Here is a 21,260-nt window from a genome sequence, read left to right as displayed (position 1 = left end):
TCGCCTACTATAGGACAGACCCAATAAAGAAAGCAACAGAACGCCACTAGCCATCACAGCCCCCAACTAAAACCTTTCCAGCTCATCATCAAGGATCTACAACCTATCCTGAAGGATGATCTCTCATAGACCTTGGGAGACAGGCCAGTCCTTGCTAACAGACAGCCCCCCAACCTGAAGAAAATACACACCAGCAACTACACACTGAACAAAAATACTAACCCAGGAACCAATCCCTACAACAAACCCCGTTGCCAACTCTGTCCGAATATCTATTCAAGGGACACAATCATCGGACCACACCACATCAGCCACACACCATCAGGGACTCGTTCACCTGCACATCTACCAATGTGATATATGCCATCATGTGCCAGCAATGCCCCTCTGCCACGTATACTGCCCAAACCGGACGGTCTCTACGCAAAAGAATAAATGGACACAAATCGGACTTCAAGAATTGTAACATTCAAAAACCAGTAGGACAACACTTCCATCTCTCTGGACACTCAATAACAGAATTAAAAATGGCAATTCTTCAACAAAAAAACTTCAGAAACAGACTTCAACGAGAAACTGCAGAACTGGAATTAATTTGCAAACTGGACACCATCAAATTAAGCCTGAATAAAGACTGGCAGTGGATGAGTCACTACAAAAAGTAATTTTCCCTCTGCTGATACTCGCATCTTTTTGTCAACTGCTGGAAATGGGTAACATCCACCTTGATTGCATTGGCCTTGTTAGCACTACAAAATTAATCAACTATTGAGAATAGGTCACTTCTACCTTAATTGAATTGACCTCATTAGCACTGAGCCCTGACTTGTGAGGCAACTCCCATCTTTTCTTATATATACTGCTTACTGTATTTTTCACTCTATGCATCTGATGAAGTGAGTTTTAGCCCACAAAAGTTTATGCCCAAATAAATTTGTTAGTCTCTAAGGTGCCACAAGGACTCCTCGTTGTTTTTGCTGATACAGACTAACATGGCTACCACTCTGAAACCTGTCACCCAAATGTGTGCAGCATTGGGTTCTTAGTGATGTACCTTTAAAAATACCGTCTCTATCTTGTACATACGTACAGCATATCTCTGACTTTGCTGACCTGGCTAGAAAATTTTAAGATTTGCTCGTATTCATCAGATGCCAATGGCAACCTATACACTGAAGCAGTTGTCATGACAACTCCATTAACTAAATAAACATAGCTGTGTGCAGTAGCAGACCCAGTCCTGTGCATCTACCTCAGCCCAAGAGCTCTGAATAGCTGTGCACAGGAATCTGCACATTTTGCTTTGGGCAGCAGGAATATTGATGTACCATATAGTGTTGCCCACTGTGAGCAAATTTGAGTCCATTTTCCCTGACATCATTAACGGGACCACAGCAAGAGTCCATCTTTGGAAGCACTAAAACCCAGTTCAGGTTATTGTCATCTTCCCAGTTGCTTCCCTGACTCTGTCCTATTGATTTCAGTGGGAGTTTCACCTTAGCAAAGAGGAGTGGGCAAACTGTCAGCATCCTCTGTGGGAAATGCTGAGTATTAGATGTTTTAGAAATGTGTACTAAGTAATGGAAAAGAACAGAACAAGAGGCGGGGCTGCGGGCAACAAGTTGAAGGACAAGGCCAGAAAACTTTGGCTGAACTGAGGACTAAACTTTGGCTGAACTAAGGACTAATGATATAAGCAGCACCTGAGAGTCTTTACCACCACAAGATAATGGAACCCAAAGATAAGAATGATGAGAACATTGGGTGATAAACAACAGAAAAGGAATAAACAAGTGCTGTATATATATGGCTGTGGGAAGGGAAATAAAGTGCTTTTTACCAGCAACTGTTTCAGTTGTCCTGTAAGCCAGCCTGCTAGCAGCAACAATCCTCTTCCTGCTGCTAGTGCAGAATTTGTAGGACAACACTTTGCACTAGTGGGTAGTTAGTGGGAAATGCAGGCATGGCCTATTGCTTTACACCAAAGAAAGGAATATCAGCATTATTTTGACACCATTTGCATTACTACAGTTAGGATGGCATCTTCTTTTCCATTATAACTGTTTTTAGTTCAAGGGATTCTAATATGCCTGTAAAAATAATCTGAGGCTGAAATCTGACATGTAGTACTAGGGTTCACCCTGGGAAAATATTTTCCTCCAATAGTTTTATATGTGTACAAAATACAGGCCCTGTTCCTCTTTCCACTGAGGTCAACGGCCAAACTTCAATGAGAGCAGGACCAGGATTAGATACGCACAAGGCCAAGATTTTTTTAAATACATGTAAAATAAATACAGAAATTAAACTATTTAGGGCTCATGAATCTATCAGCACTTTATTTTTTGTAATCCAATACAGGCATTAAAACAGGACAATTTCTGATTCAGAAAATCAAATAGTAAAGTTTGAAAAATAATTTAAACCAACTGTTTACACTGATGTGTCGGTCCCACAGCTCACAGTTTGCTGCTTCTTCCCTGGTATAGCGACATATACTGCTCCATGAAACTCTTCTCAGAGGATGAAATTAAGCTGTCAAAATCATACTGAATTGCAAATGTAGGTTTCTTTTCAAAAATTACAAGAGCAAGAAATACAGCAAAATGTGCAGTGAGTCCCCATATCCTAAGTGATGTTTTACGCTCAGGGTCATCATATACAAAACTGTGCAGCCAACTTGCAACACCATCTGCTCTTTTATAAGGCAAGGTCATGTACTTTAATGGATTGATAAAGTACTCCAGCGGCACCAAAAACACATCACTCACTTCATCTGGATTAGGTCTGGCCTGGAATGTATCCTCTATAAATCCTACAACTGGTGTTACCAAAGAACCCACCTGAAAGGAAGAAAAAACATCAACTTGTTTGAAATACTTAGAAGAAAATCCTGTATTTTTCAAATGTTTTAGAAAATCTACCTACAGTATAACAAAATCATCACTGTTGATAACCTATGAAACAACCATACTTGTGAAGAAAAGGAGTACCCGTGGCACCTTAGAGACTAACAAATTTATTAGAGCATAAGCTTTCGTGAGCTACAGCTCACTTCATCGGATGCATTTGGTGGAAAAAGCAGAGGAGAGATTTATACACACACACACACACACACACACACACACACACACACACACACACACACACACACAGAGAGAACATGAAACAATGGGTTTATCATACACACTGTAAGGAGAGTGATCACTTAAGATAAGCCATCACCAGCAGCAGGGGGGGGGAAGGAGGAAAACCTTTCATGGTGACAAGCAAGGTAGGCTAATTCCAGCAGTTAACAAGAATATCAGAGGAACAGTGGGGGGGGGGGGAGGGAGAAATACCATGGGGAAATAGTTTTACTTTGTGTAATGACTCATCCATTCCCAGTCTCTATTCAAGCCTAAGTTAATTGTATCCAGTTTGCAAATTAATTCCAATTCAGCAGTCTCTTGTTGGAGTCTGTTTTTGAAGCTTTTTTGTTGAAGTATAGCCACTCTTAGGTCTGTGATCGAGTGACCAGAGAGATTGAAGTGTTCTCCAACTGGTTTTTGAATGTTATAATTCTTGACGTCTGATTTGTGTCCATTCATTCTTTTACGTAGAGACTGTCCAGTTTGGCCAATGTACATGGCAGAGGGGCATTGCTGGCACATGATGGCATATATCACATTGGTAGATGCGCAGGTGAACGAGCCTCTGATAGTGTGGCTGATGTGATTAGGCCCTATGATGGTATCCCCTGAATAGATATGTGGACAGAGTTGGCAACGGGCTTTGTTGCAAGGATAGGTTCCTGGGTTAGTGGTTCTGTTGTGTGGTGTGTGGTTGTTGGTGAGTATTTGCTTCAGATTGGGGGGCTGTCTGTAAGCAAGGACTGGCCTGTCTCCCAAGATATGTGAGAGTGATGGGTCGTCCTTCAGGATAGGTTGTAGATCCTTGATGATGCATTGGAGAGGTTTTAGTTGGGGGCTGAAGGTGATGGCTAGTGGTGTTCTGTTGTTTTCTTTGTTGGGCCTGTCCTGTAGTAGGTGACTTCTGGGTACTCTTCTGGCTCTGTCAATCTGTTTCTTCACTTCAGCAGGTGGGTATTGTAGTTGTAGGAATGCATGATAGAGATCTTGTAGGTGTTTGTCTCTGTCTGAGGGGTTGGAGCAAATGTGGTTATATCGTAGCGCTTGGCTGTAGACAATGGATCGAGTGGTATGATCTGAATGAAAGCTAGAGGCATATAGGTAGGAATAGCGGTCAATAGGTTTCCGATATAGGGTGGCGTTTATGTGACCATCGCTTATTAGCACCGTAGTGTCCAGGAAGTGAATCTCTTGCGTGGACTGGTCCAGGCTGAGGTTGATGGTGGGATGGAAATTGTTGAAATCATGGTGGAATTCCTCAAGAGCTTCTTTTTCATGGGTCCAGATGATGAAGATGTCATCAATGTACCGCAAATAGAGTAGGGGCATTAGGGGACGAGAGCTGAGGAAGCGTTGTTCTAAGTCAGCCATAAAAATGTTGGCATACTGTGGGGCCATGCGGGTACCCATCGCAGTGCCGCTGATTTGAAGGTATACATTGTCACCAAATGTGAAATAGTTATGGGTCAGGACAAAGTCACAAAGTTCAGCCACCAGGTTAGCCGTGACAGTATCGGGGATACTGTTCCTGACGGCACGGCTGCTACTCTGAAACCTGTCATACTTGTGAAGCAGTTTCAGGCCCTAATTCAAAAATTACATACTTAAGCATGTATGTACTTTTTAGCATTGATATCAATGGAACTACTTATGTGTTTCAACTTACGCAGGTGCTTATGCACCTTGCTCATTTGGGACACACATTAGTGTTTATATTCTCTGCACACTGCTACCAATACAGGGCAACAATCACACACACAAGTGAGTCTGATATTCCACACAGTAGAGGTCGCTGATAAACTGTAACGCATTCACAAACAGCCTATTCATACAGATTATAAATATGAAAACCTGGCACATACTGTTACAATGAAAGCCAACCATCATCACTTGTAGAGTCAGCAAGGAAATGTTACTGTTCCAAACACAAGGGTCACAATCTGCTCTCAGTTACTCTAGTGTAAATCTGGATAGACTATTTACATGCAGTCACTCTGGATTTATATCAAGGTAACAAAGCAGAATAAGACAGATAAGGGTGTTTGTAGACCAAGATCCATCAGTTAACCAAGTATATTTTTATTCATTTGATTACATTACACCATTTTTATATCAAACCTTAAGAATTATCAAAATGAAATTGGTTGTGAGATGCTACCAAAGTAGACAGTGCTGTAACAGAGAGCATTAAAAGTTAACATTTTTGGTATACTCAATTGTATATGTATATTTCAAATTATTATAATGCATAATGATATACTGAATGATGCACTTAGCAGGAAAATATTTAAGAAAACTGTTGTAACAGCTAGACTTGTCCTTTCTATGAATTTTGGTGCTTTAAAGCTACCTTTACCTAAATACTTCAAGTTTCAAAATATTAGATAATGGATGTTTCCACTGTACTCCTAGGAGATACTACTTTCATTTTCTTATCTAGCAGGATAAAATTAACAGTAAGAAGACGAATATATAAATAAATAAACAAAAATTAGAGCATTAATAAAAGGTAATTGTTACCTATACATAAAAATATGAAAAAACTTGCTTTGAAAATGTAGCACTTTATATCTTTTCTCCAATATGTAAAAACTGATTCCATGAGAGATATAGCTAGAGCCTAGAAGCTTGAAAACGTAACACTGATTTACACCTCAAAAGACATCTCCAGAATAGAGGAAGTATACTGGCTGCGTTCCTGTTACAAAGTAAAAGGTCACTCATTGCTACAGGTTTGAAATGTCAGTGATAAGCTTGTAGAAGTGAAATGCAATTTTCAGCTTTCAGAGTAGCAGCCGTGTTAGTCTGTATTCGCAAAAAGAAAAGGAGTACTTGTGGCACCTTAGAGACTAACAAATTTATTAGAGCATAAGCTTTCGTGAGCTACAGCTCACTTCATCGGATGCATCCGATGAAGTGAGCTGTAGCTCACGAAAGCTTATGCTCAAATAAATTTGTTAGTCTCTAAGGTGCCACAAGTACTCCTTTTCAATTTTCAGCTTGTTTCCTCATAATATTCAGAGTTGTTTGATTCTTTTTGGTACACCTTACTTTATCAATTCCAGGTACAAGCCTACAGATGACCTCCACCTGCTCTGGATAGAGTCCCACTTCTTCCTTGGCTTCCCGGAGAGCAGTGGCTATTTCATCTCTATCTGTTGGCTCACTTTTACCTCCTGGAAAGCACACTTCCCCTGGTGATCTTCTCAACTGGAAATTAAAAGGAGTATTATTAAGCATCATGAGTTTTCTGATTTCATCTTAAATCCTTGTGTCCACAAAATTACTCCAAATTATTGTAGATCCTTCTAATCAACAAGGCTGAGAACTGGAACAAGAGCTCTACAGGTGAGAAGAGAAATGCACAGTCAGAGCTGTATGAGGAAGCTTTCTCAACATCTGAACATGGTGTCTATATCTACCCAGTCTAGGTCCCTCATTTTCAGCATCACACAAAAGAAGAGTCATTTTTATAATAACACATTACTTTTATCATCATATGCTTTATATTGTATACTTTCCGTTAAAATTTATATCCACATTTCAAGGCCTTTTGCCATCTCTGCCTCACATAAGAGATTGAAAAAGCTCTTTGGAACTATGTCACTAAAATGATTACTTTTGCATGGTCAAACAAAATAATTAAATATGCAAGGTACAGAATTCATTAAAAAAACCAAAATCAACAGCGGAAAAACACCTTTGAAAAAGTAATGTCTCTATATTATATTTATTTGACGTTTCACTTTAATAATAGAGAGTTCTATGAACCAATCAGAGCCTTTGTTAGAAAGCTCATTTACCATCAGTATGTCCGCTCAGTTATTGTAAGCGCGGTTATTACAGTGTCAAGATTTTTAAGTAGGAACATTATTGTTGCATCTCTCAGAAGCTAAAAAAGCAGCCAGGTAAATTACTTATCAAAGAGCACAGACTGTAGACCTAGGTATAATATGTAACAATAATAGTTTTAGAAAGATACCACTGGCATAAAATTTTTGTTTTAATTAAATTCTGTAGGAAACCGATCAACAGTCCCCTTTACTCTGACCTGGAAACTTGTATCAGACTTTACAGAAACATCCAAATTATTGTTGTGTATCTGGAAAGTAAATATCAGTGATCAATGTTTACATGTGCAAATAAAGATGTGTGTATGAATATTTTGGTTGCATACATGTGTGAAGACTAGACTGTAAAACCATGCAGTAACAATTAAGGTTTGTACATAGAGACTAATACTTGGATAAGAACATGGGTTAATATGAGTATCAGCTGAGTGCTTTCCTTCCTTCACTTTTTCTTTTTACACAGCTCAATCTTGCAACACACTTTCTCATTTTACTTTTGATGTTATACAGTTGGCTTTGACCTTCTGGTTCACATACCTTCATTGATCTGACAGTAAATAGCACATGCAGCGTTCCATCTTTAACCATTAGAGGCATAAGAACAGATGCTTTGGATAGTGGCAAATGGGAGAATTTGTTTCCAACATCATATTTTCTTAAATTGATCTTGGTCTTATCTTTTATACTTCTGCTAAAAAAACAAACAAAAATGCTCCATAACTAAACAGAATGCTTATCCTACTCCTTAAGAATATAGGAAAGATTATCATTTAGGATTTTCAAATACCAGAGCTGTCGAAAATATTATGTCCTGTTTTTCAAAATTATCAGGTAAACATAACTAAATATTGTGCTCATAGAAGCCTGCAATTGTTTTGAATCCAACCTACTGATCATCATTATCTCATTCCTAAAGCAACATGGTCTAAATTTTTCTGATTCATATAAAAGTAATCAGTTCGTATTAATTGAATTAACACATTATACCAGATATATAACATTATAAACAAGCTACATACACAAAGCAACATTAGCAAATATAACAGTGGCATAGTGTGTTTTTACATTACAGCATTTAAAAACACCCTCTTAAATATTCATTAAAACAGTGTATACAGTAAGAATTAAACTTCCCATCCCCCACTAATAATTCTAAATTGCATATGATTGTGCACTTACATAATTAAAGCTTTTTGGACTCAATTTAAGATAAGACTCCACCCAGCTCAGTGTGTTTATGGGAACAGTATTGCTCAACATATTCAACACAGTTAATGAAATAGTAGTTACCAAAGAAAAATCTTAAAGGTGCATGACTGGAAGATGAGTCTGTGTTCTGCCACATCTGACAGCCCCATTTAGAAGGCAGAATGGTTCTGTGCATAGGCCAGGGTTTCCCAAACTTGGGTCGTCGCTTGTTCAGGAAAAAGCCCCTGGTGGGCTGGGCCGGTTTGTTTATCTTCTGCGTGTGCAGGTAAACAAACCGGCCCGGCCCGCCAGGGGCTTTCCCTGAACAAGCGGCGTCCCAGTTTGGGGAACACTGGCATAGGCTACTGGATTGGGACTCAGGGGAACTGGGTTCATTTCCCAGCTCTGCAATAATTATCCTATGACATCTTCATGTAGTCACTTAATCTCTTTGCCTCAGGTTCCCATCTGTAAAATACTTCATTTAGGAGGCAGCATGGTTCAGTGGAAAGGATACTAGACTTGGAGCCAGAATTGGATTCCATTCCCGGTTCTGTCATTGATGTTGGACAAGTCACTTCACATCTCTTTTTTTGGTTTTGCCATATGCAAAATGGGAATAATGCCACCTCATGAGGGTTAGGTATATTAGTTAATAGGCCTAATCCTGACTGCCACTGAAATAGGTGGCAAAACTAGGACTGGGCATATTGTACTGCACTTAATGCATACAATCTCAAGGCAACTTGACAGTCATGGAGACTGCACCTTGAATTAAGAAGAATAATTTATGATGCTTATGTTTTGTTAACTGTCAGCTAGGGAGATGTCTTATAAAGCACAGTAGAAAAGAAAGAAAGGCCCAATCCTGAAAACTCACACAAGTAACTTTACACACCTGAGAAGTCAATGGGATTACTTGCAAGCACAAAGTCTCTTGCAAACACAATCTTGCCTCTTAGTCCAGATGTAATATCAAAGGACTGCAGTGCAGTCTATTCCGAAGAACTTATTATTCTTGTACAAAAATACATTACAATACTTTTCTAAGTATACTATGAAGTATTTTAAATAATTTAAACTAGACTGCTCAAACTAGTCAAATACATTTTGAGTAACAAGGTTTTACTTTAGACTCTCCTCCCTTGTATTAAGAAAGGGATGACACATAAAGCTGATTGCCTCAAAACACGTTACTTAGAATTTTAAAAAAATTGTAGTTACATACTTCACGTAAATTCTGTGAATATTTTTATTGGCTACAATACAGGCATTTACTATATTTATTTTTATGAAAAAGGTTGGTGACCCAGTACACTTTTTATATTAACCTGAAGAGAGACAGTCCCTACACCCAGGCGCATACAATAGAGCAGGGGTAATCAATAGGCAGAATGTGGGTCAAATCTGGACCGGCAGACATTTTTGAACGGACACAGAAATCTTTTTATTTACTTATCATTATAGGCTTATTATTTTCTTCCCTGGAATCTGAACCTTGACTATGATGTGACAAAGAAATTTGAACCTTGACAAAAAACAATTGACTACCCTTGCAATAGAGAATGGATGGTCCAGTGGCTAAGACGCTAGGAACTGGGAAAACTGGCTTCAAGTCCCTGCTCTGCCACAGACTTTCTATGTGGTCTTAGATAAGATTTCGACAACAAATCCTACATCTTGGCAGGGGGTTAAAACGCAGATGACCTCTGCGGACCTTTTAACCCTATAATTCTAAATCACTTAGGGTACACCTACACTGAAGCAAAGAGTGTGATTTCCAGATGGCACAGATGTACATAAACCAGCTTGCTAAAAATAGCAATGTAGCCATGACAGTGCAAATGGTGGCACAAGCTAGCTGCTCAAGTATGTACCCAAGTCTTGGACAGGTTTGTACTGAGGCAGCTAGTCCACTGCTATTTTTAGCATGTTAGCCTGCTCAAAGCTAGTGCATGTGTATCTACCTGAGCTGGAAATTGCGCTTCTACCTGCAACATACATGTACCCTTAGGCCAGGGTATATCTATGCTGCAATCAGACATCCGCAGCTGGCCCATGTCAGCTGACTCTGGCTCTCAGCGATCCAGCTAAGGGGCTGTTGAACTGCAGTGTAAACTTCCAGGTTCAGGCTGCAGCCCAAGCTCTAGGACCCTGTGAGTCCCAGGTGCCCGAGTCAGCGGGCACAGGCCAGCTGCAGGTTTGTCTTTGCAATGTAGACATACCCATAGTCTTTCTGTACCTCTGTTCTCCGTCTGTAAAATGGGGATAACACTTCCCGACCTCACAGGGGTGAGGATAAACACATTAAAAGACTGACGGGGGAGGGCATACAAGCAGCTCTACCATCACAAAGGAACACGCTTGAAGTGCCCTAATTCGGCAGGGACAGGTGTTACCAGTGCCATAGAAAAGGGATGACCCTGTATGGACCTACACCCAGGAACCGGGATCAGAGGCACTCCATCAGTTGCGGGGCTCACATCTTGAGCGACTGGAGGTCAAGGGCGCGCGCGAGATCTTGGTTAAAAACCTACACAGGTCACCAGAAAACAGGGCACCCCCCGCCCCGGTACTGGCATAAACGGCCGCACCCCGACTTGCGCAGGAAGGAGCGAGTGTGAGATTTACAAGCCAGCCGCGATGTCGGGGCCAGCGAGGCAAGCCCGCCAAGTGCCTCTGGGAGTTAGGCGCCTGAGCCCCTTTAAAAACCCGGCCCTAAGGCCTGACCTACGCTACAGTTAGGCTGATCCCACTACATCGCTGTGTCGCGACCCCCAAGCCCGGGGGCAGACGGCGCTGAGCGGGCCGGGAGGTGGCTCAAGGCACTCCCGCGCCCCCGGGACCGGCAGCGGGGGGGAGGGGGGAGGGCTCTCACGGCCTCTGAGTGGGGGGTGGGAGAAATCCGCCTCGCCCCACAGCTGCCCCGCCCCTCGCCACGGGCCGGTGCGCTAGCTGGCGCCCTAACCACGGGGCCTGTTACCTTCCCCGCGCATCCTCAGCGTCTCTCAGAGCCGCCATCTTCCCTTTCCCGCCCCGGGGCCGGCCTGTCCTGAGGGAAAACAGCTCGGGGCTGGAGGCGGGACCATTCCCCCACCTTTGCCACGCAATTCGTCCGCTCCCATTGGGTGGCAGCTGTGCTTCCCCAATCAGCGAGCAGAGCTGCCAAGCGCTAGCTTCTCATTGGCTAGCGTGGCGAAAGAGGGGCGGGGGGGGAGGGGGACGGTGGCGGCGTGGTAAATAAATCCCGCGCTACGCCAGCCTGCGGGGAGAGCGGGGAATGCGCCTGGCTCAGGGGCAGCCCCTTGCCCCGCGGGAGGACTCGCTCGACCCTCTAGTGGCCTGGGCGAGGCTCTGCGGCCCCTGACCGGATCGGAGCCGAGCCGAGCCTGGGGTTGTGCCACACCGACCTCACTGGCGAGCTTCCTCCCTCGCTTTTAACCCGCCCCCGCCCCCGCCCCGGGCTAGTGCCAGAAACCCCAGAGCCGTGGCCCCCCGTGGGGGGAGTGGGGTTGGTTACAGATTTTTTCACTCCTTTTGTGATCGTCTAGTGAGTCTGGCCGCCCTTGCACGGTATTTCACCCAGTCGCTCCTGCAGCGAATCCCCCTGGGGAGTCGGTCCCCTGCTTTTAAATGAGGCGCCCAGGCCGGGTAAGCGCTACAACCCACGCCTGAGGCACCTGGTGAGGCAAGTCAGCTAGGCAGCAGTGCTGCTACTCCCCTCAGCCTCGATAGGGGCTGGAGTCGGTGATAGTCTGTCGCCGTTTTACGTGGGCCCTGCCCTACAGTCAGCTCGGCTACTACTGGTCCAGTCCTATTCTTGCTGATCCAATCCTGCAGCTGTCCCCATACAGGCCACAGAAGATTCAGGTGAGGAAGCCAAAGCAAAACACGTCCCTTGGACAGATGAAGTTGGGCTCCCTTAGATAAAGATACGTGGCCAAAATCCATTATTTGTACAGTCAGGGTGCCTCTCAACCAGGCATCTCCTACACTCTGTTTGCCAGAAGCTGGGAATGAGCAACGGGATGGATCACTTGACGATTCCCTGTTCTGCTCACTCCCTCTGGGGCGCCTGACATTGGCTGCTGTCGGAAGACAGGATACTGGGCTAGATGGACCTTTGGTCTGACCTAGTAGGGCTATTCTTATGTTCTTATGTTCCAATGCCTATGTCCTTTCATGAAAACAGTAATGACAATAATTTACTATCGCATTTACTCAACAAATTCTCACCAAAGGGACAAAACTCAGTAAGTGAATTATGGGTAAACAAAATGGTCTGTAAATGAAGTTGTCCAGAGGTGTCTTTTTCCCTTCTCCCCAGTAGAGGGAGCAGAAATAGCCATGCTCTAAATCTTCTGGTTCTGGGTTTACAACCTCCAAAGAGTTACAAAATAGATTTTATCATTTTCCAGCTATCCTTGTAGTCTGTTCTGGGTTTTGATTTCTACACTGTTTATACACCGTTAGAATTTAGCTTCAAATACTGATTAGTGATGTATAAACACTTCATTGAACAATAACCTTTCTATAGTGGTTCATCCTGGCTTAGAATCATAGAAGATTAGGGTTGGAGGAGACCTCAGGAGGTCATCTAGTCCAATCCTGTGCTCAAAGCAGGATCAGCCCCAACTAAATCATCCCAGCCAGGGCTATGTCAAGCCGAGCCTTAAAAACCTCTAAGGATTGAGATTTCACCACCTCCCTAAGCAACCCATTCCAGTGCTTCACCCTCCTAGTGAAATAGTTTTTCCTAATATCCAACCTCGGCCTCCCCCACTACAACTTGAGACCATTGCTCCTTGTTCTGACATCAGCAATCTAAATGACATCTCACACAAATGTGAAACAATTCTCTGAAGACAAGAGTACAAATATACCTTTAACTAGTTTGCAATGCACATTCTTTTACCATCTTGTTAAATAAATTAACATATCAGGCTCTGTTCTGTGTACTGTACACACTTTATAGAGTAGACTCAATTAACCTGCAGTCCCTAAAATGCTTGCACAAATAATTCGTTTAACAATGCATCACTGGCGCTTAGATAAAATGCACATTACAGTGTAACTTCAATACATTAGAAACCAAAATGGCATTTTTTAGTTATTTCTGTTACTTGCAACAAAATACAATACTGACATTATATTAAATGTTCCCACAGTTTCAAAGGAACTTGCACAGAAAGCATTTGTTTTTGTTGTGGAATATATACATTTTTAGACTGTTTATATAAAATAGGTTAACCATTTACTGTGGGGAAAACGTACAGCAAAATAAATCTTTAAGAACATATTGCAGTTCTTTTAAGAAATCCATATGAGAGATTGGTTCCTGGATTGTCCATCCAAACACCAGTATGTGCTACTGGGTCATTATTGCAGATAATGTTGTCAGACTATATTTTTAATGCAGATGTTTTAGAAACAAACAAAAAATGTAATTATAATGCATCTTTGACCAATTTCTTACTTTAAAAATAATTTGGTTTGCATTATTTGTTTTTAAACAGAGAATCTGTTAATTGTGTTCTTGGGACTGGTGTGCAAACCAAGCAACACACTTAGTTTGCCATATTCCTACAATAAAGCAAGTGCTTCTGCAACAACTACTGTAGCTTTTTGTGTTGAGTTCTCTCAGGCCAGATTACAAGTACACATGGTCTGATCCCCAGGCCTTGCTTTGCTTCCTTGAATGAAAGTAACCTGTGCCAGCCCACTACCTAGTACAAATAACTTCCTTCTCCATGCAAACACCAGGGCCCAGATCCTCAAGGGGGTATTTAGGTACCTAACTCCCATTAATTTTAATGGCAGTGAGATACCAAAATATCTTTGAGGATCTGGGCCTTACTACCAAGCATAGTACTTACTATCATGAATCGTCTCATGGACGGAGAAAGTAATACATTTGGGTAAGACTAATTCCCTCTGCATGCGTTCTCAGGAAGTTAGGGAGTATAAGGTACGCCCGTACTCTTTGTACTGGTTGTCTGTATCACAAGCAACAGTGTGGGAGATTGAGTAGCCATGGAGCTCCTAACTCCCCCTCCTGTGGTAATGGGTTGTGTGTGGTTGAGCATTGGCTCTGCCCCCATCACAGTGGCCAGCTCATCTGAGGCATGCAGAGGGAAGTTATTTGTACTAGGTATGGGGTGCGCACAGCTTACTTTCACTCAGAGAACAAAGGGAAACCAGGGATCAGATTGTGAGTCAGCTCCTGGGGAAAAGCGCTCAGCATTGACCTAACTCTTCCCACGGAAGTCAGTGGTAGAACTCCCATTCAGAATGGTGACATTTTTCACCCATTTTGCTTAATTGTAAATGGCTCCACAAGGCGCAAGGCAGCCTAGAATCAGGCCCTAATGGTTTCATTTCCAGTAGCCAACAACTGAAATAGTTCAGCTTGAACTTTGTTGAGAAAAGTTAAAAACTGTTCTTTTCCTTTAATGCCAAAGAAGCCGGTTCATACATTTTCATTTAATGCAGGCGGTTCTTCTTCCACAGTATTGACTTTTTCTGTAGATGAACCATTTTAGGAGGAGATTAAGAAAATCTGACACCACATGCTTGAAAGTATTAACTTACAATTAGCACAAATTGTGTGCTTTCTGTTACTGTGTCATTTGGCAAATTCAGCTTTAAACAGGTATCGGTCAGAGAAATAAGCTTCTAGATTGTGGGAATTGGGAAAAAGATCTTAGTTTTCAATAGCCTAGACAGGCATTTGAATTAATGTATTTCTGGAGTACACATCATGGCTTTCAGTCATCTCTGTTACATGTAGGTAGTGGAACAGAATGGGTGTGGTTTTGAACTGTACGATGCATTTGCAGGTGAGTGTGAACAACTATATTTAATTCCTTATGGGACAATTTCTGACTCATGCACAGAGCTGAGGGTTTTCATGTGGGCAAACGGGAGCATAAGACAAAGAATCTTCTCTCTACAAGTCACAGAGCTGCTCTGTGGCAACTATTGCAACCTTAGGGTTGCAGTGGTTTCCAGTTCCCCTTCTCTCCTCACTCCATGGGGGATTATATCCAGTAGATACACATGGCATGTCAGGGATTTTCAAATAAAAGATTCTTAAAGTAAACTTCTCAATGTAGTTTACAGGAGCCAAGCCTTCAGAAGGATAATCAATACCCACAATCAATGGACACAGACCATATGTAATCCATAACCTAGAACTCCTACAGCCTCAGCTTCTATCATGGTAATAGCCCCTATGCTGGAGTCTAAAGCTAGTGAGTGGGAGTCAAGAGACCTGGATTCTATTCCCTGATACAGTTCTTTAATCTTCTCCCATGTACTCATGCTGTTCCTTATATAATATGCTTCTGTTCCTTTGGGGAAGTCAGTGAATCAGTTGCTTTTCAATGTATCATAAATTAAAGTTGTTGTTTTAAAACAAGACATTTGCATAAATTCAGTGTTTTCTTCCTTTTCTTTAGTACCAACAACATGTAAACTAATAGGACTCAGAATTTAAATATATGGAAAAGTTCAATTTGCATGAAAGGGAAAACAACTTACTCTAGCTTTTTAGTCTAACAATATTCACAGCAATAGGCACAGATTTATCAGTGTTTCAATTTAGTGCTTTTTACATTTCAGCAAATCAACAAAGAATTTATAGCCCCCTTTAAGGACACAGAGCACAACAATGTGGTGGTCTCCTATATCTTGCATGATGTCTCTAGTCAAATGTTCTGTTCTACAAGGAGGAGCGAGGGGAGGGCTTTGGCAGTCAGAGACTTTGGGACAATCAGATTCAAAGCATGGGGTTGCATCCCTGCCCATCCTGGCTATTTTCCATGAACGTATCTAATTCTTTTTTGAACCCAGTTATACTTTTGGCCTTCGCAATATCCCTGCCAACGAGTTCCACAGGTTGACTGTGCGTTGTGTAAAGAAGTACTTCCTTTTGTTTGTTTTAAACCTGCTGCCTATTCATTTCATTGGGTAACCCTGGTTCTTGTGTTGTGTGACGTTATACCCCATATTCTTCATAGAAATATGGTTATGATATGAATATGGTGGAAACGGGTTTTAACTCTACTGAAGTCACATTTAACAGAAGTCAATGGAGTTATGTCAGTGTTGCCAACTCATGATTTTGTCACGAGTCTCATGATAATTATTGTTTTCCTTAAAGCCCTAGCTCCTAGAATCAGGTGGATATGTGATGATTTCAGCCTTCATTCTTAAACAAAAAGTAAGTTTCTAGCCCTTGTGGCTATGGAGAAAGCTTCAAAATGTGACCAGTGCATGCTAAAGGCTCAAACAGCAGAAGGCAAATAAAAAACACCCAATTATTATTTTTACATAATCTCATGATTTGTGGTGAGCCTGACTCATGATTTTTGAACATTTTGGGTTGGTTTATACCAGTTCAAGATCTGGCCCAAAAAATCTGCTGTGTAACAAAGTTCTTGAAATTTATTTATGGAAAAGCCTGCTTTATATTCTGTAGTTTTTTGGTTTTTTTTGGTGGATATCAGTGCCATTTGCAGAAGCAATAGGAATACACAGCTAACTATCCAAAGTGGGCAAGTACAGAGCAGCATATGTTTCTAATATTGCATAGTCTGCTTATTCAAAAACAAAGCAGATGACTACCGTAGCGGAAGACAAAGTTTCAGTGGTATGTTTACTCTGAGCATCTTGCTGTGATTCGAACTCTTTTCCCTCAGAGTTGGCATATGTAACACTCTCCTACAAACTGTGAAACATCCTTTGTTTTCACTAAATAGGCACAGGAACCAAACATTTGGTGGATGAATAACTGTCATATTGGAATGGGCAGAGCTAGAGTGCTCAGCACATTGTGTGTAAACAGATTAACACCTGCAAACTCTTTAGATAGGAGTGTTTTTACTCAGCTTTTTGGCAGTTGGAGAGCCGAGTGTTTAAGAGGAAGGAAAAGTAGACCTTAGGGAACTGAAATAGGATATTGCTCGCAAAATGAGCAGCAGCCACAGAATGAAGTAATCAATTAGCAGGTTTTGTTTTGAGTTGTCTGCAAATGGACCCCACTTCCTCTAAGGCTAGACCTATACAACAAGGTGTTAAGTATTTTTCTTTGAAATCATTTGGCTGCAAAATAGAGCCACTAGAGTATCCCATTTAGAGTCAAAAAGAAAAGGAGTACTTGTGGCATCTTAGAGACAAACAAATTTATTGGAGCATAAGCTTTTGTGAGCTTCTGTGCAAGTACCCACATTCAAACCAATTGGCCTGTTGGTGCAGTAGAGTACTACTCAGTATGTGAAAGAGTAGCACATTTTAGTTTCTATATTTTATTAGCTGTTGCTGTCTTAGTAGCTGAAGATATTGCCTGGGATGAAACTAAACTGGCTTCACCTTAAGTTTAAATTTGCTCTATCCAAATGTTAGAAGAGACAATGAAAGTGTCTAGCCTGTCTGATACATGCTGTACATACGAGTCCTTAGCATTAATGGGTGCAAATCACTTTGGCTCTGTTGACTTCAAAGCAGCTACACTGATTTATACCTGCTGAAAATGTGACCCATGATTTTGTTATACTAAACCTGTACATACATGTGAACTGGGATATTTCTTTCAGCATGAGCTGTTGGCCGGTGAGGGTGAAGGCATACACACTTTTCTATGCATGTCCTGTTCCTTTTTTACCCTAGGCACTTGCAGGTGAGGGAACAAGAGCACATGGAACATCAGTGTTACTACTTCTCAGTGTTGAGGACTGCTGGACCTTCCTGGTACTCATGAACAGGCTGTGCTCATATACGCAGAGGAATCAAAGAACCCTGAGCACTGTGCTGTGTACCATGCAAAGACTTGTATGTTTCAATGTCTGCAAGTGCACAAGTCACATGTTTGACTAAAAAGAACAGAAAAATATACAGGTTGAAATCCTGGCTCCTTTGAAGGCAATGATGAAATTCCCCTTAACTTAGGGCCAAGATTTTACTCAAAGTTTAAGATCTTTATAGTAGTTTAAAAATTTAGTCTGAGCAAATTCCCTGAGGCTTGTGCAGTTTTCTTATGATGTCATTGGTCCAAAGACATTTTTGCTGAATGCGCTTAAATCTTTAAAATTTACTTTTGCAATTATAATGCTGGGTTCAATTGGCTGGGGTCAACTGGAGTCAAATGGAACCATCAAGTTAAAGTGTAGCCTTGTTGTAAATGAGTATAATACAATTAACTAATGAACTGCAATAGAGCTGATTCTGCTTAAGTCAGGGTTGAATTCTGGCTGTATTCATTAACAAGAATGTTGTTAGAATGCTGCAATTAGAGCAGTATATTCAGGTATAAGTTCCAAAGTCCTTACACTAGATGCATGACTACATATAATACAGTGATTACTGCTTATGCAGACCAGCTATAGCCTTATGTTACATTTATTTGAGCAATAAACTATACTCATTCTAATTCAGAATATTGTATGTATATGCAACCTATTTGTTCTCTGATCAACTACAGGTTTTGTGCACAGAGTACATAATGGCAGGCCTGGAAATGTTATGCAGTGAGAGTCAGCAGACAGTTGTATTCAAAGCTACTTTAGCAGCTTTTAATCAACTTTTTTGCATACACATCTTTAGGACATAGTCATAATATCCTTGGCCTCTTTTTTGAGATGTGAGATTTTGCAAGCCTTTAGAGCCAAGCTGTGAAGAACAAAATACAGCCATTCACATAAATAGCACAGCTTTTAAAAAAAAAAAAATCCTCTCTGCTATATAAACATCCTGTCTGCTACCTGATGATAAAAGTCAAAGCATTGTTAAAATGTACTAGAAGAAGAGCTCTGTGTAAGCTCAAAAGGTCTTTCACCAACAGAAGCTAGTCCAATAAAATACATTACCTCAACCACCTTGTCTGTCCAATATCCTGGGGCCAACATGGCTATAACTACCCTCTGAAGTAAAAGACACATAAACAGAACCCTAAGAAGCATGTCAATTTAAGTACTAGATCACCATATTGACCTGCTGCATTTACCTTACAGACCCATAAAAGCCTTTGCAGGATGGCTAATGCTAAATAATAAAGAACCCATTACCATAAAGCAATCTATGAATCACCACTGCACAGACCCATTAAAGATTTAAAATCACATGCTTATGACTTTAGGAATTAGTTGCTTAATTTAGATTCACTTCATCTGCTACTAATATATTGAAGCTGGTTCTTAAATAGATGCATATTAAATAGAGTTCTAGTGAGATCTGCAATGTTGTATGTATACAAATTAAGAGGAATTTGAAACCATGTAATTTAAAGTCTTCAACACAGTATACTATTTTTCATAAGTGGTACAAACCCTTGGTATTTTTTTAAGACAGTTATGCTTTTAAAATTGATTTCTCCTCTTTCAGTAAGGACATGAAACATATTATTTGAATAGCAAATCTTTCTACAGTTTGATCATTTATTCTTCCCACTAAAACAAGATAAAAATCTGATGATGGCAAATAATAGTTTATTATTACCTGCAAGCTACAAGCCATCACCCTGCTCCAAACTATATTGGTTGAGAATAACTCTGCATTATTGATACAGTTTGTCTTGCTCAGTTTTCATCTGGAAATCAGCCTGTAGCCTACCTTTAAAAAGATCTATTCTGCCAGCCTCCCTGAAACAGGCATTGCTTTCTTATACTAGTACACAGACATCACAATCCCATGTTATTAGTTAATCAGATTAATTATAAAATGAAATAGGCATTGGCTCCGCTGCATCCAATCAGCATAATGAACACAGCTAAAGAACGGTTTCAGAGTAGCAGCCGTGTTAGTCTGTATTCGCAAAAAGAAAAGGAGTACCCGTGGCACCTTAGAGACTAACAAATTTATTAGAGCATAAGCTTTCGTGAGCTACAGCTCACTTCATCGGATGCATTTGGTGGAAAAAGCAGAGGAGAGATTTATACACACACACACACACACACACACACACACACACACACACACACACACACACAGAGAACATGAAACATGTTTCATGTTCTCTGTGTGTGTGTGTGTGTGTATATAAATCTCTCCTCTGCTTTTTCCACCAAATGCATCCGATGAAGTAGCTGTAGCTCACGAAAGCTTATGCTCTAATAAATTTGTTAGTCTCTAAGGTGCCACGGGTACTCCTTTTCTTCTTACAGCTAAAGAAGGAGATATAAAAAGGAAGTATGTGAATTAAATTAGAAGCAATTGATAGGACAGCAGGGTCACTATTGCTTTACCATTGCAAGCACAAATCAAGTATTTGTTTGTGCAGGTGGAGGCAGGATGGTGCTAAACTGACAGATTCAGAGGCATCGCATGCCACTTGGAAACACAAACTTGCATGCATATATATAGAGAGTTATATGCGGATTCCATGACACCATATTATTTAAACAGAGCTGTAACAATTACAGTAATATAACTACCTTTAATGATCATTCGCTATCAAATGGTATTTGCATATATCATTATCAGATTATCTAAGTGTTCCAAACTATAATATTAACTAGGCTTTGTTTTAGACTATTTAAAGAAAAATAAATCCTTCCTAAAATGAATTAAAGGCACTTCACATGCAACATGTTACAAAATATTGATATTAGAACTGGGCAAGTTTATTTACAAATAACTATTTGTTTGCCTAATTTAGCTTTTTTTTATTGGTGGGGAGGGGTAGAAAAGGAGAAGGGTCAAACTATTTTTCTGAATTACTTTGTTTTTCCACAGTCATTCATCAAATCACTGCTGATGTCACATGGGAAGATGTGGAAAGAAAAAACAATGCCCCAATAACTGGATTAATTGACAAGGCCACAACTTGCATTGAAATGCAATCACTTAAACTGCACCTGGAAGCTCAGAGATTCTGCATTATTAAATAGTTATAAAACTTTGAAATAGACCACCCTTGCTAGGCAGCCTCTGGTCTGTATCCCCAAATGTACTGAGTATAATGTTGTTCCACTTTTATTAGAAATCCACTTCTGTTATGTAAATTATTTTTGTAGGTCCCTGGTGTGGTTACTTAAGACAGGTTTGACTGTATATTACTCACACATTTAGAGATTACGCATTGCACACTGCATGT

At 40.8% G+C, this 21,260-nt stretch overlaps 1 protein-coding gene across 3 annotated transcripts; it reads right to left on the bottom strand.

The window, feature by feature from the left end:
- Window positions 1-2,311: 2,311 nt before the first annotated feature.
- NUDT7 (nudix hydrolase 7) lies at window positions 2,312-11,258 on the bottom strand. 3 transcript variants are annotated; one of them, XM_038368946.1, is made up of 4 exons: window positions 11,154-11,258; window positions 7,520-7,673; window positions 6,183-6,341; window positions 2,312-2,843 (listed from the first exon to the last, which is right to left on the bottom strand). In XM_038368946.1, exons 1-4 carry the CDS (start codon window positions 11,189-11,191, stop codon window positions 2,460-2,462), a joined length of 735 nt encoding a protein of 244 aa, XP_038224874.1. In that variant the 5' UTR covers window positions 11,192-11,258; the 3' UTR covers window positions 2,312-2,459. The 3 variants fall into 3 exon arrangements, with proteins under 3 accessions (XP_038224874.1, XP_038224875.1, XP_043350911.1); XM_038368947.2 differs by having other exon boundaries at window positions 7,520-7,670; window positions 11,154-11,250; XM_043494976.1 differs by lacking the exon at window positions 11,154-11,258 and adding an exon at window positions 8,273-9,182.
- Window positions 11,259-21,260: the final 10,002 nt, after the last annotated feature.

Source organism: Dermochelys coriacea, chromosome 12 (assembly GCF_009764565.3).
Source record: "Dermochelys coriacea isolate rDerCor1 chromosome 12, rDerCor1.pri.v4, whole genome shotgun sequence".
Lineage (NCBI taxonomy): Eukaryota > Metazoa > Chordata > Testudines > Dermochelyidae > Dermochelys > Dermochelys coriacea.
Note: the sequence above shows the minus strand (reverse complement) of the source record. Positions and strands in the feature narration are given on the sequence as shown.